General features: G+C 50.4%; 1 protein-coding gene across 1 annotated transcript in view; it reads left to right on the top strand.

Moving 5' to 3' along the window:
* csmd2 (CUB and Sushi multiple domains 2) overlaps positions 1–12,242 on the top strand; it is a 1,720,603-nt gene that overhangs the window by 1,514,258 nt on the left and 194,103 nt on the right. The window contains exons 38-39 of the mRNA XM_080211135.1: positions 3,107–3,225; positions 3,345–3,414. Coding sequence (XP_080067261.1) covers positions 3,107–3,225; positions 3,345–3,414 — 189 coding nt within the window. The remainder of the gene's footprint in view (positions 1–3,106; positions 3,226–3,344; positions 3,415–12,242) is intronic.

Here is a 12,242-nt window from a genome sequence, read left to right on the forward strand (position 1 = left end):
TCCATTTCAAACGTCAAGCTGTCTATTTTACTGCATTGCTCCACCCTCCTATATCTCGACGCCAAATTTCCTTTCACTTTGCGATGGGACTTCTTCCCCTGGCATTCTTCCTTCCACTGCATTGTCACGAGTTATAAGCTCTGTGCCCTTACCTTTGATTCCTTCCCCTTTACAGTTGTCTATTAAGGTTGAACCTAACAGTGTGCAATCTCAATACTGTGTTTAACTTTGGTTCAGAGCCCAAATCCATCGTGATGTGTGTATAAACTCAAAACCACCTAATTCCACACCGACAATAACACCAACCTTCATTAAAGCTTTATCCATTATTAATCTACTTTCAGGCTTCGATCACTCCCCCCAACCATCTTCCTGCCTAAAATTCAACAGAACTCTGTGTTCTGTGTGTTGTTTTGCAGTCAGCCTTGCTTATTGATTGAACTAATCTTCAATCACCTCTGAGCCGATCAAGCCATATCCTTGTCTACACTTGGTATAACCCCCAGGATTCAAATCATCTACCTTTGCAATTTTCTCCTATGCTAAATCCAAGCAACCTGCATGAGTTATTGATTAGTTCAAGTCAGTGATATGGTAGGCAACAGCTATTGACATGTGAATGACGTTGACAAAAGACAGCTCTTAATAATCCACGCTAAAGGAACCAGTGACTGAGTATTTAAAAACTTGTCACCAATAGTTTGATTGAATTATAAATATTTAAATCCAAGTTTTAATTTTTGTTACTCCTTATACAAGTGGGGGACATGGGCACCGCTGGCTGGCCAGCATTTATTGCCTATCGCTAGTTACCCAAGGGCAGTTGAGAGTCAACCCCATAGCTGTGGCTTTGGAGTCACAAGTAGGCCAGATCAGGTAAGGATGGCAGATTTCCTTCCTTAAAGGAGATTAGTGAACCAGATGGATTTTTTCCGACAATTGTCAGTGGTTTCATGGCCATCAGTAGATTTTTAATTCAATTTTGTTATTGAATTCGAATTCTATCATCTGCCGTGATGGGATTCAAACCCAGGTCCCCAGAAAATATGTTGCTGTATTAATAGTCTAATGACAACACCATTCGGCAATCAGCTCTCCTTATTGCAAATTTAACCAAACAAAAGAATAAAGGTTGAGATTCCTGAAGAAACCAAGCCTTGTGCAGCATATGTCAGAGATTTGACAATATCCATCTCCATTTAATCTGGTCTGTGAGCATCGAGCATCAGCCAGAAAAACAAACTGAAATCCTTTTCCTCCCTCACTAATAAACTTGTCTGCCAGGAGGGCACGGCTGTGCTTTGTGGTCTGTTAGGTACTTCTGATGTATGCCCCAAATCCCGGAAACCCTGAAATTTGTTTGTATCCTGTAAAATCCTACTTTCAAAAGGAGAAACAAGTTGAAAATCAGCTCTTGAGAAACAAACTCTATTTCTTTCCATTTCTGACTATCAATTTGTTGAGAAATAACATGTATTTGTTTCAAAAGTGCATTAGATTGATTAATTGTTAACTATTTATATGAGCTTGAGTTGCAGAATCAGAGCTGATGAACTAGCATTGTGACATTATGTTGGTCTCTTGCTCCGAAGGAATGTTGAATGTTTTATTGTCTTGCTTTCCCCTCTCCTTTGCTGCCACTGTAAGTGTTTTACTGAGGTGAATTTCATTTTATCTTCTATACTCTGAGGAGTAATGTGAATAAAACTCTCTGCCAAGCATCCGTAACATATGTTTTGATGCGGAGAGAGACAGCTGGCAGCATTTCTCATGAGGGATGACATTGCTTTGCCTTCATCTACTCGCTTGTGGGTAACGGTCCCAAAATGATGATATAACTCCAATATTTACCCGTAAAACATCACTTACCGCACTGCAATTAATGTGAAGTTTCCCAGAAATTATACATGCTTCTTGAACCCACGCATCTCAAAGATGATGGTGTTTTGATATTCGATTTCCCTGATAGTTGGAAGGGAGTTGAGGAAAACAGAAGCAATTGAAAAGAATTTGGAAGAAATTCGCTCATAGCACAAATGATAATCAAGCACAACTTTCCTGTAACGTCTATAATCATGACAAATCTGAGCATGTTCACTCATTAAACCATTTCATCCTCACAGTTATAATTGACTTTTTTCAATTACATCACACGATCACATTCCTCAGTGTCTCCTGATTGTCCATGAATAGAGGAAATGAAACAGATTGTCAAAACCTCTGGTTAAAAAAAAGGAAAAACCAGAGAATCTCAGCAGGTCTGAAGCATCTGTGAAGAGACAATAAAGGCAACGTTTCGAGTCTAGATGACCCTTTGTCAGCTCTGATGAAGGGTCATGCCAACTCGAAACGCTGGCTCTATTCTGAGTTTATCCAGCGTTTTTCTGTTTTTGTTTCAGATTCCAGCGTCCGCAGTGTTTCGCCTTTGTCAAAGCCTCTCCCCTCATTGTGACATTATATGCACTTTGACTATGCTGGTTACGTAGAACGCGCTGAAGCTAATGGCCGTGAAAAAAATTGAAGTCAATATTGGGATTGAAGTACATCTGGGTCGGAGTGCAGTGGGGAGATGGTCGTGAAGTAGGCTAATGCTTTGGGGACAGGGGTTCAAATCTGAACATGGCAATTAGTGGAATTTCAGTTAATTTGTAATTTTCAATTCAAAATCTGGAGTTGAAAGCAAGTCTCAGTAATGGTGACCATGAAACGAACATTGATTGTCACAAGAAAATCATCCGATTCACTAATGCCTTTTGGGAAGGAAGTTATTTTCTGCTCTGGCCTACCTGTGATTTCCAGATCCACAGCATTGTGCTTGACACTGTACTGCCCTCTGATGGCTCAGTAGGCCTCTTGGTTCAAGGGCATTAAAGATGGACAACAATACTGCCCATTTGCCAGCGACGGGTGAGGTTGAAGTGAGGAACCCACTTCATACCACTTGTTTGGCCACCAAAATATTTTGGAAACTAGACCAACAAATATGACATGGAATCACAGTACTAATTGGGACTAACACTATAACAACTGTGTTAGAAATTCATATTGTTGTCATTGTTAGACCAGATGGATCCGTCAACAATTCTTCTCTTTCTCCATTTTGTAGCTGTGGGGCTGACCAGTTGTCCAGAGCCATTGGTTCCTGCTAATAGTGTGAAGACTGGTGAGCGATATCTAATCAATGATGTTGTGTCCTTCCGATGTGAACCAGGTTACCAATTGCAGGTAATTAATCCATGCAGTAATGCAGGGGTGTGTGTGTGTGTGGGGGTGGGGGGAGTGTCTTTGTATATTCCAGTGAATAATAATGAACAAAGGTTGCTTATCCCTGTTTATTTTTACAGGGACACTCGCACATTTCCTGCATGCCTGGGACAGTACGCCGATGGAACTATCCACCGCCATTATGCATTGGTATGGATCCAGCAACAGTTACACAATGGCATCTATTGTATACATGCTTGCATTTCCTGTTTGCCTCTTTTTATAAAATCTAGTTGCTTTAGGAGTGCCAATTATCACCAGAAGTTTGAGCTTAGTTTATTTAGTAGTATTTTTGTCTCTGAGTCTGTTGGTTGTAGTTCAAGTCTCAGTATCGTCCTGGGAGCCAAGTTCAATACGGTGACTGTCTGTCTGCAATTTGCACATTCTCACCATGTCTGCATGGGTTTCCTCCGGGTGCTTTGGTTTCCTCCCACAGTCCAAAGATGTGCAGGTTAGTTGGATTGGCATGGGAAATGTGTGGGGTTAGGGGGATGGGGTGAGGGACAGGGCTTGGGGGAGGGCATTCTGTCAGAGAGCCAATGCAGACTCAATGGGCTAAATGGCCTCTTCTGCACTGTAGGGATTCTGTGAATCTCCAATGCTTCAGTGTTATGCTGTCATCAACGTTGATGAGAAACAGCATTCAGGACTGAGATAAAAGCAAAATACTGCAGATGCTGGAATCTGAAACAGAAAGAGAAAATGGAGGAAAATATCAGCATCTGTGGGGAGAGAATAGAGCCAACATTTGGAATCTAGATGATGCTTCATCAGAGCAGAACTGTCTGCCTCAATAATCCCATAGCATTACCTAAAGAAGGAGAGGCATCCTTTCCATATTTCTCATTCAATTAAGAGCTTAGCCGGGCATTCAACTCATTTTTGGTTTGTGTGCCTTTTCTGTGCTTAAGTTGGCTGCAATGCTTTGCTGCAGTGACTACACTTTAACAGTAACCTGTCCAGTATTTTGAGATATTGTATTTTGACGTGCATGATGTTTTTCCTGATTTGAATGGGGTGTACTGCGTTTTCCCAACTAGAGAACTATAATTCACTCGCAACTTATTTTTTTTAAAGTGAAAGCTTTTTCTCAACAAAAATAGAACTTCAAGGCACCCCCCACGCCAACCCCCAGGATTTTCGAGTTCTGTTTTTTTTTTATTTTTCTGCTTTGTAATTTTTTTTTGCTGTGAATACAGCTGCACTTTTAATTGTCTCTCAGCAAATGCTTTGCTCACATAAGTGAGATTATCTTGTTAGTTGGAGTAGAAGATTTTGTCTTCAGGAACCTTGCCCTGGGAGGGTTCTGGAGACCCTGGACTCTTGATTTGCTTCCCCTATGCCACAAGAGCTCCCCCCCAAAAGGAGATTTTATTTGATAGAGTTTGGGATTATTGATCAGGTTTTTTTTGTGCCAGGTAGGCACATTGGGAAGCAGTTGGAATTTGTTTACCCAATATTGCATATTCCTTAGCTCTTCAGATCATTCACAGGATATGACAAGCTGTGCACAAAACTGGTTAGGTTTCTGACATCTATTCAAATAAAGCGGCTGCTGCATAATGTTGTCAGAACATATTCGCTGGAATTTAGAAGGATGAGCGGGGATCTGATTGATAAACTACTGAAAGGGATTGATAGAACAGACATAGTCCAAATGTTCCCCCCTGTGGGGCAAACTAGAACAAGATGTCACAGATATAGGTTGACGTGTTAAGTTTAAAACTGAGATGAGGAGGAACTACTTCTCGCAGAGGGTGTGAATTTGTGGAACTTGCTCCCCCACAGCACGGTGCGGTCTGAATCGTTAAATGGTATCAAAAAGGAGATGGATGTACTTAGGATTTTCAAAAAATGAGTTAAAGGGACATAGGGAAAAGGTAGGGAGGTGGATGTAAGATCAGGAAGAGATCAGCCATGATCTGTTTGAAAGGCAGAGCAAGCTCGAAGGACTGAATTGCCGACTTTGCTCCTAATTTCTATGTCCCTCTGTTTATGCACCTCCTCATGTGGAGGGCCATTGTGGATTAGATGGGTCAACCTGTAACCTTCAGATAAATTGGAGAATGCAGATGTGAGAATTGCAATACATTGTGCCGAGCGTTTCATGCAGCAGGTACCTGATGGGCTGAAGGATATTGGACCCCACCGTCTGATCATTGGGTCCCGAATCACATAACTTTCCTTTCAGTGACATTGAACAGTGCAACTTGCCTGAATATGCTCTGGAGTTACCTGGATGTGGGAGTGGTGAGCAGTCACTGGCTGTGATTTTATACGTGGAAATCGGCCTGATAACATCTGGCTGTGGAATCGGTAGCCCTCCTGCTGCTTAAAAAAAGCTTGTTAACAGGCCTCTGACCTTGTTAAAAAGTCAATCGACCCGACTATTACACTGCCCATGCTGTAACACAGTTAGTATGGGCAGGGCAGGCCACTCCTTCGCCAAGTCCAAGGTGAGGGTGGCACAGTGAGTGAAGGCAGCATGGTGGCGCAGTGGTTAGCACTGCTGCCCCACAGTGCCAGAGATCCGGGTTCAATTCCCGGCTTGGGTCACTGTCTGTGTGGAGTTTGCACATTCTCCCCATGTCTCTCTGGGTTTTCTCCAGATGCTCCGGTTTTCTCCCACAGTCCAAAAGAACAAGCTGGTTAGGTGCATTGGCCCTGCTAAATTCTCCCTCAATGTACCCAAACAGCTGCCAGAGTGTGGCAACTTGGGATTTTTACAGCGCATTGCAGTGTTAATGTAAGTCTACTGGGACACTAATAAATAAACTTTAACTGAAGCTGATAAAGCAGGAAGGAACGGAGATACTTCCATTGGGGAGGTGCCCTGTATGCAATGGAGGCACCCTCACTTTTTCAGCCTTACCACATTGGACCCCCATATCTAACCACTTCCCCCACGTCCTACTGCTCCCTCATAAAGGCCCCTGATCTATCTCCACTCCAAATACAGGACTAACCTGAGTCTGAGATCCGCATTGAGTTCTGGTGCTGCTGGGCGTGCTGGAGCTGCCAGCCAACAGCTCCAGAGAGTGGGACTTGCTTCCACTGAGCTGCGGAAGTCCCATGCTGAGTTCAAGGCTGATTGCAGCATATCAGAGCTGTGGGCCAACCCTTTGCAAAGTTGGTCCATTCGACAAGGACTTTTACAACAGAAACACAAGCAAGACACCTCCCACACACACACACAATCAGCGTTCTGGCAATGCTCATTGTTCAGACTTCCATCCAGCCATGGTGGAATTGGGGAGCGGATACAGAAGTGAGTTGATGCCAAGGCAGCTGGGTTAAACGGTCTGTGTCAGTTTGCTGAGACATCGGCCCACTTTTGGATGTCAATGTAAAGCCCCCTCCTAACCCTCATCCCCACGCCCCCGTCACCACCTCTCAACCCCTCAACATCCATCATCACTTCTCACCCCTCCCTTACCCCCTCACCCTCTCACCATACCTCACCCACCCTTTCCCCTCCAAAACACTGACAGCACCTCAACAGCCCTTATCCACTCGACCCCCCGCACCCCCACTCGCGCCCCCGCCCCCGCCGCCCAACTCGCCCCCCCGCCCCCCCACCCACCCCCTGCTCCCCCCGCCCCCCCCACCCACCCCCTGCTCCCCCCGCCCCCCCCCTGCTCCCCCCGCCCCCCCCCACCCACCCCCTGCTCCACCCACCCCCTGCTCCACCCGCCCCCCCCACCCACCCCCTGCTCCCCCCGCCCCCCCCACCCACCCCCTGCTCCCCCCGCCCCCCCCACCCACCCCCTGCTCCCCCCGCCCACCCCACCCACCCCCTGCTCCCCCCGCCCCCCCCACCCACCCCCTGCTCCCCCCGCCCCCCCCACCCACCCCCTGCTCCCCCCGCCCCCCCCACCCACCCCCTGCTCCCCCCGCCCCCCCCACCCACCCCCTGCTCCCCCCACCCACCCCACCCACCCCCGCCCACCCCACCCACCCCCTGCTCCCCCCGCTCCCCCCGCCCCCCCACCCACCCCCTGCTCCCCCCGCCCCCCCCACCCACCCCCTGCTCCCCCCGCCCCCCCACCCACCCCCTGCTCCCCCCGCCCCCCCACCCACCCCCTGCTCCCCCCGCCCCCCCCTGCTCCCCCCGCCCCCCCCACCCACCCCCTGCTCCCCCCGCCCCCCCCACCCACCCCCTGCTCCCCCCGCCCCCCCCACCCACCCCCTTGCTCCCCCCGCCCCCCCCACCCACCCCCTGCTCCCCCCGCCCCCCCCACCCACCCCCTGCTCCCCCCGCCCCCCCCACCCACCCCCTGCTCCCCCCGCCCCCCCCCCACCCACCCCCTGCTCCCCCCGCCCCCCCCCACCCACCCCCTGCTCCCCCCGCCCACCCCCTGCTCCCCCCGCCCCCCCCACCCACCCCCTGCTCCCCACGCCCCCCCCACCCACCCCCTGCTCCCCACGCCCCCCCCACCCACCCCCTGCTCCCCACGCCCCCCCCACCCAACCCCTGCTCCCCACGCCCCCCCCACCCACCCCCTGCTCCCCCCGCCCCCCCCACCCACCCCCTGCTCCCCCCGCCCCCCCCACCCACCCCCTGCTCCCCCCGCCCCCCCCACCCACCCCCTGCTCCCCCCGCCCCCCCCACCCACCCCCTGCTCCCCCCGCCCCCCCCACCCACCCCCTGCTCCCCCCGCCCCCCCCCCCACCCCCTGCTCCCCTGTCCCCCCCGCCCCCCCACCCACCCCCTGCTCCCCCCGCCCCCCCCACCCACCCACCCCCTGCTCCCCTGCTCCCCCCGCCCCCCCCCACCCACCCACCCACCCCCTGCTCCCCTGTCCCCCCCGCCCCCCCACCCACCCCCTGCTCCCCCCGCCCCCCCCACCCACCCACCCCCTGCTCCCCCCGCCCACCCCCTGCTCCCCCCGCCCCCCCCCACCCACCCACCCACCCCCTGCTCCCCTGTCCCCCCCACCCACCCACCCACCCCCTGCTCCCCCGTCCCCCCCACCCACCCCCTGCTCCCCCGTCCCCCCCACCCACCCACCCACCCCCTGCTCCCCCGTCCCCCCCACCCACCCACCCACCCCCTGCTCCCCCGTCCCCCCCGACCACCCACTCCCCCGTCCCCCCCGCTCCCCCGTTCCCCCCGCTCCCCCGTCCCCCCCCTCCCCCCCCACCCGCACCCCCCACTTGCCCCCCACCCTCGCACCCGCCCTCGCCCCCTGCCCCCCCACTCGCCCCCTGCCCCCCCCACTCGCTCCCTCACCCCCACTCGCTCCCTCACCCCCACTCGCTCCCTCACCCCCACTCGCTCCTTCACCCCCACTCGCTCCCTCACCCCCACTCGGCCCCTCACCCCCTCACTCCCACACACCCTCACCCCCACACACCCTCACATCCACCCTCGCCCTGTCATCCCACATCACTGTTCAGCCCCACCCCCCTCATTCATTCACTCCCTCCCTCCTCCTCCTCCTCCTCGTCCTCACCCCCCCCACCCCCCACAATTTCAACAATGGTGCTGGCCTCCTCTAAGCAGCATCGTGTGGGATTCCATCTTCCCCCCTTTCCCGCATTTCTGAAAGTAGCCGGAGATGGAAATCAGGACAGAACCTCGAGATCAACATGTCGGCTGCCACATTTTCTCCCATCTGACTCCTGGTGGACCTGAATTGGGATCACAAAGTCTGGCCCCAGCTCTCTGATTCTTAACTGAGGTTCACATTCCACCATGGAGATTCCTAGTGAAAGTGCTGGAATGCTGCTCGAATTCAAACTTTTTCATCCATCTTCACTGAGTGCCAGGAACATTGTAAAGTTCCATTTGGAATAAACTGCAATGCAAAGACATACAATGAGAATCAGCATTTACGCTCTAACAAAAGGAATGTTCCACATATAACTGAGTTATGGTGTGGGGCTTTGTGCCTTCCATTGCCCATGCCACTAATTCATTCTCAAAAGTAACCTATATTTCATGCTTGCCCTCCTGTGTTCATCGGTCACACCACAGATACATTTATCCAGCATCTGTCTTTATAGCAGCCCTAACTGCCTAGCCTGTTGTGATAATACCTGAAATTCAATATCAAAGTGCTTGGCGCTCCTTAAACGGTGTGGTAGAAAAGACTGAACATAATTCCAGTCGACTTTCATCTGGCTCATTGGCATTAGTAGTACTTGGTATTCCTTAGATCCATTAATGATGCAGCATCATGATCAAATGAGGAAAAGGAGGAATATTTTAAAGGCATGGACAAAGTTGAGTTCTTGAAATTAAAGCTATGAAATAGTAGAATACCTTGGCTTTATAAGTACTCAATATAAGGAGGTGGGTGGAGGCAATGTACGTGTTTGAAAAACTAGTGGCATATTTTGGTTTCCAGAATTACTCTTTCACCGTGACTATCAGTGGTCTAACCTATTCCTAAACAAGGGTATGATGCCCTCCTCCCAGCTGGTTATAAGGATCTAAAGTAAAATGAGTTTGGACACGTCAGCACAGAACAGAAAGCCACCAAGAATTTTCTATTCATTGTCCATCTTGCTCAGAAGACAAGAATGGATAACATGAGAAATGTGACATTGTCTATCTTCTGAAGTCTGAGTTCAGCCATGTTGCTGAGTTGGCGGCTTCACTTGCTTTTTACTCAGAACTGCACTTGACCCGATACACAGGGTTCAAATGCAAAAAAAAAATGCATTGGTGCAGACATCTCCCACCTTGTTCAGCACAATTCATCCAAAAGGGCACCTGACTATGCATCAGGAGTGAAAAGACACATCAACTTTGTGACTTAACGTGCAAAAGGTGGAATTCAGTGTGGGAATTGGTGAATGGAATAGTACCATTTTGCCCTGAAGCAGCACCACGTACCCGAGTCGAGGTCAAACTGACAGTTTGATAAGTCAACCACAGCCTGTCAACCTTAACAATGTGAGCGGAGCAAGAATTCCAGTGCATTAACCTCCCCCTGCCTCAACAGTTCAGCTTCATGTTATAGATTTCCTTCTCAGCCTTGATGCTGCGTGTATGTTTTTAATATGAGCTCCCTTTGGAGCAAATCTACCAGCCAAGGGGGGAGGCTAGCTTTGGCCCCAGGGCAAAGCAATGCTGCTATTGATGTAAATAAAACAAGTCACGGCACCTACAAGTGATGTGGGTGTGTTAATATGTGGCTGGGCTGAGCAGGGAATAATATTTTCAACTCTCTTTTTAAAGTGTGTTAACGGAAGGATTCCTTGTGGACTGAATCTTACCAGATTTACCAAGCACGGTGACACAGTGGTTAGCACTGCTTTCTCGCCTTGCCAGGGACCTGGGTTCAATTCCAGCCTTGGGTCTCTGCCTCTGCGGAGTTTGCACATTCTCCCCGCGTCCATGTGGGTTTCCTCCCACAGTCCAAAGATGTGTGGGGGTTATTAGGTTGATTGGCCATGCTAAATTGCCCCTGAATGTCAGGAGGATTAGTAGGACAAATACATGGGGTTATGGGGATAGGACCTGGGTGGGATTGTTGTTGGAGCGAGCTCGATGAACTGTCTGGCTTCTTTCAGCACTGTAGGGATTCTGTGATTACTTATAGCCCCCCAACCCCCCCTCCCAAATAAAATTTTCAGGGAACCCACCAAAGGAATATTAGTTTCTCTATAAGCATTTAAAGGCCAATTAGCCATTCATAGGCTACAGGTGGGTTTTCCACCTCTCGGGGATAGGGAATAGGCCAGTCGGAGGCCAGAAGCTCTGCAGCTCTTTGGGACAGATACATTGTATCAGGATATGGGTTGGTGTTTGTGGGTCTCATTGATGCCCAGCTACCAAGCCCTGGTGAATGGGTGGGGGGGGGGTGGGGGGTGGTGAGAGACCAATTCAGATGGACAATCTGGGGCTGCGTGAAACTGTGGGCGAGGGCACGGGGGGTTTCTTTAAGAAGGACCTCGGGCAGCACGGTAGCACAGTGGTTACACCTGCTGCTTCACAGCTCCAGGGTCCTGGGTTCGATTCCCGGCTCGGGTCACTGTCTGTGTGGAGTTTGCACATTCTCCTCGTGTCTGTGTGGGTTTCCTCCGGGTACTCCGGTTTCCTCCCACAATCCAAAGATGTGCGGGTTAGGTTGATTGGCCATGCTAAGAAATTGCCCCTTAGTGTCCAGGGATTCGTAGGTATAGTATGTAGGGATATGGAGGTAAGGCCTGGGTGGGATTGTGTTTGGTGCAGACTCGATGGGCCGAAGGGCCTCTTTCTGCACTATAGGGTTCTATGATTCTATGAATTTGGCCTCGTCCTCTTCCGTCCTTTGGTAACTCCTCAAAACAACAGAATGGGGCCCTTCAAGTACTCTGAGTCCTACCCTAAGAGCTGCCAGTGAATCAGAGACCGACAGTTCTTGGTGTTTGTCAGTGCCCAGTGTAGCAGCTGCCAGTGGCACTGGATCAGAAAAACTTGGATAAGCAAAGAATCCCGGGCCAACAGATGAGTGATGTTGGGAAGGTGGGGGTTTGGGAATGTCCCACCCTTATCAAGCCGATTCCTCAATCAGGCACTGAGTGCAGAATAAGGCCTATAAGTGGACAAGAACTGGCTACTTAAGCTCCTCAACACACAGCAGGTTGGAAAAGCTCAAGAAGGCTGTTCCCCACCCTTCCTGCTCCAGACTTAACTTTGGAGGAGGCAGGAAACCAAGAGCTACCCAGTCCCAAATAAGTTCCCTCCCTGCCACAAAATATGCTCTTGGGGGCATTTAAATTTCCCCCTATATTTCTAAACTCCATACTCTGTATGGCACTACAAAAGCTTGCTCACAGAAACCTTATCAACAAAGTAACCAAACATTAGATTGATATTTTCTTCAGTAAAATTAATTTTCAAGCTCTGTTGTCTTTGAGCATATCTTGAGTATATATTTTTTGATTTCTTCAGTGGTCCTGCTTTCCCTCCCCCCACAATAAAACTAAGGTTCTGAACTTTCTCAGAGAAAATTACAGACCTGAAACCGGGCACTCATTCAATG

Source organism: Carcharhinus amblyrhynchos, chromosome 24, assembly GCF_965287045.1.
Source record: "Carcharhinus amblyrhynchos chromosome 24, sCarAmb.v2.hapA, whole genome shotgun sequence".
In the NCBI taxonomy this organism is placed as follows: domain Eukaryota; kingdom Metazoa; phylum Chordata; class Chondrichthyes; order Carcharhiniformes; family Carcharhinidae; genus Carcharhinus; species Carcharhinus amblyrhynchos.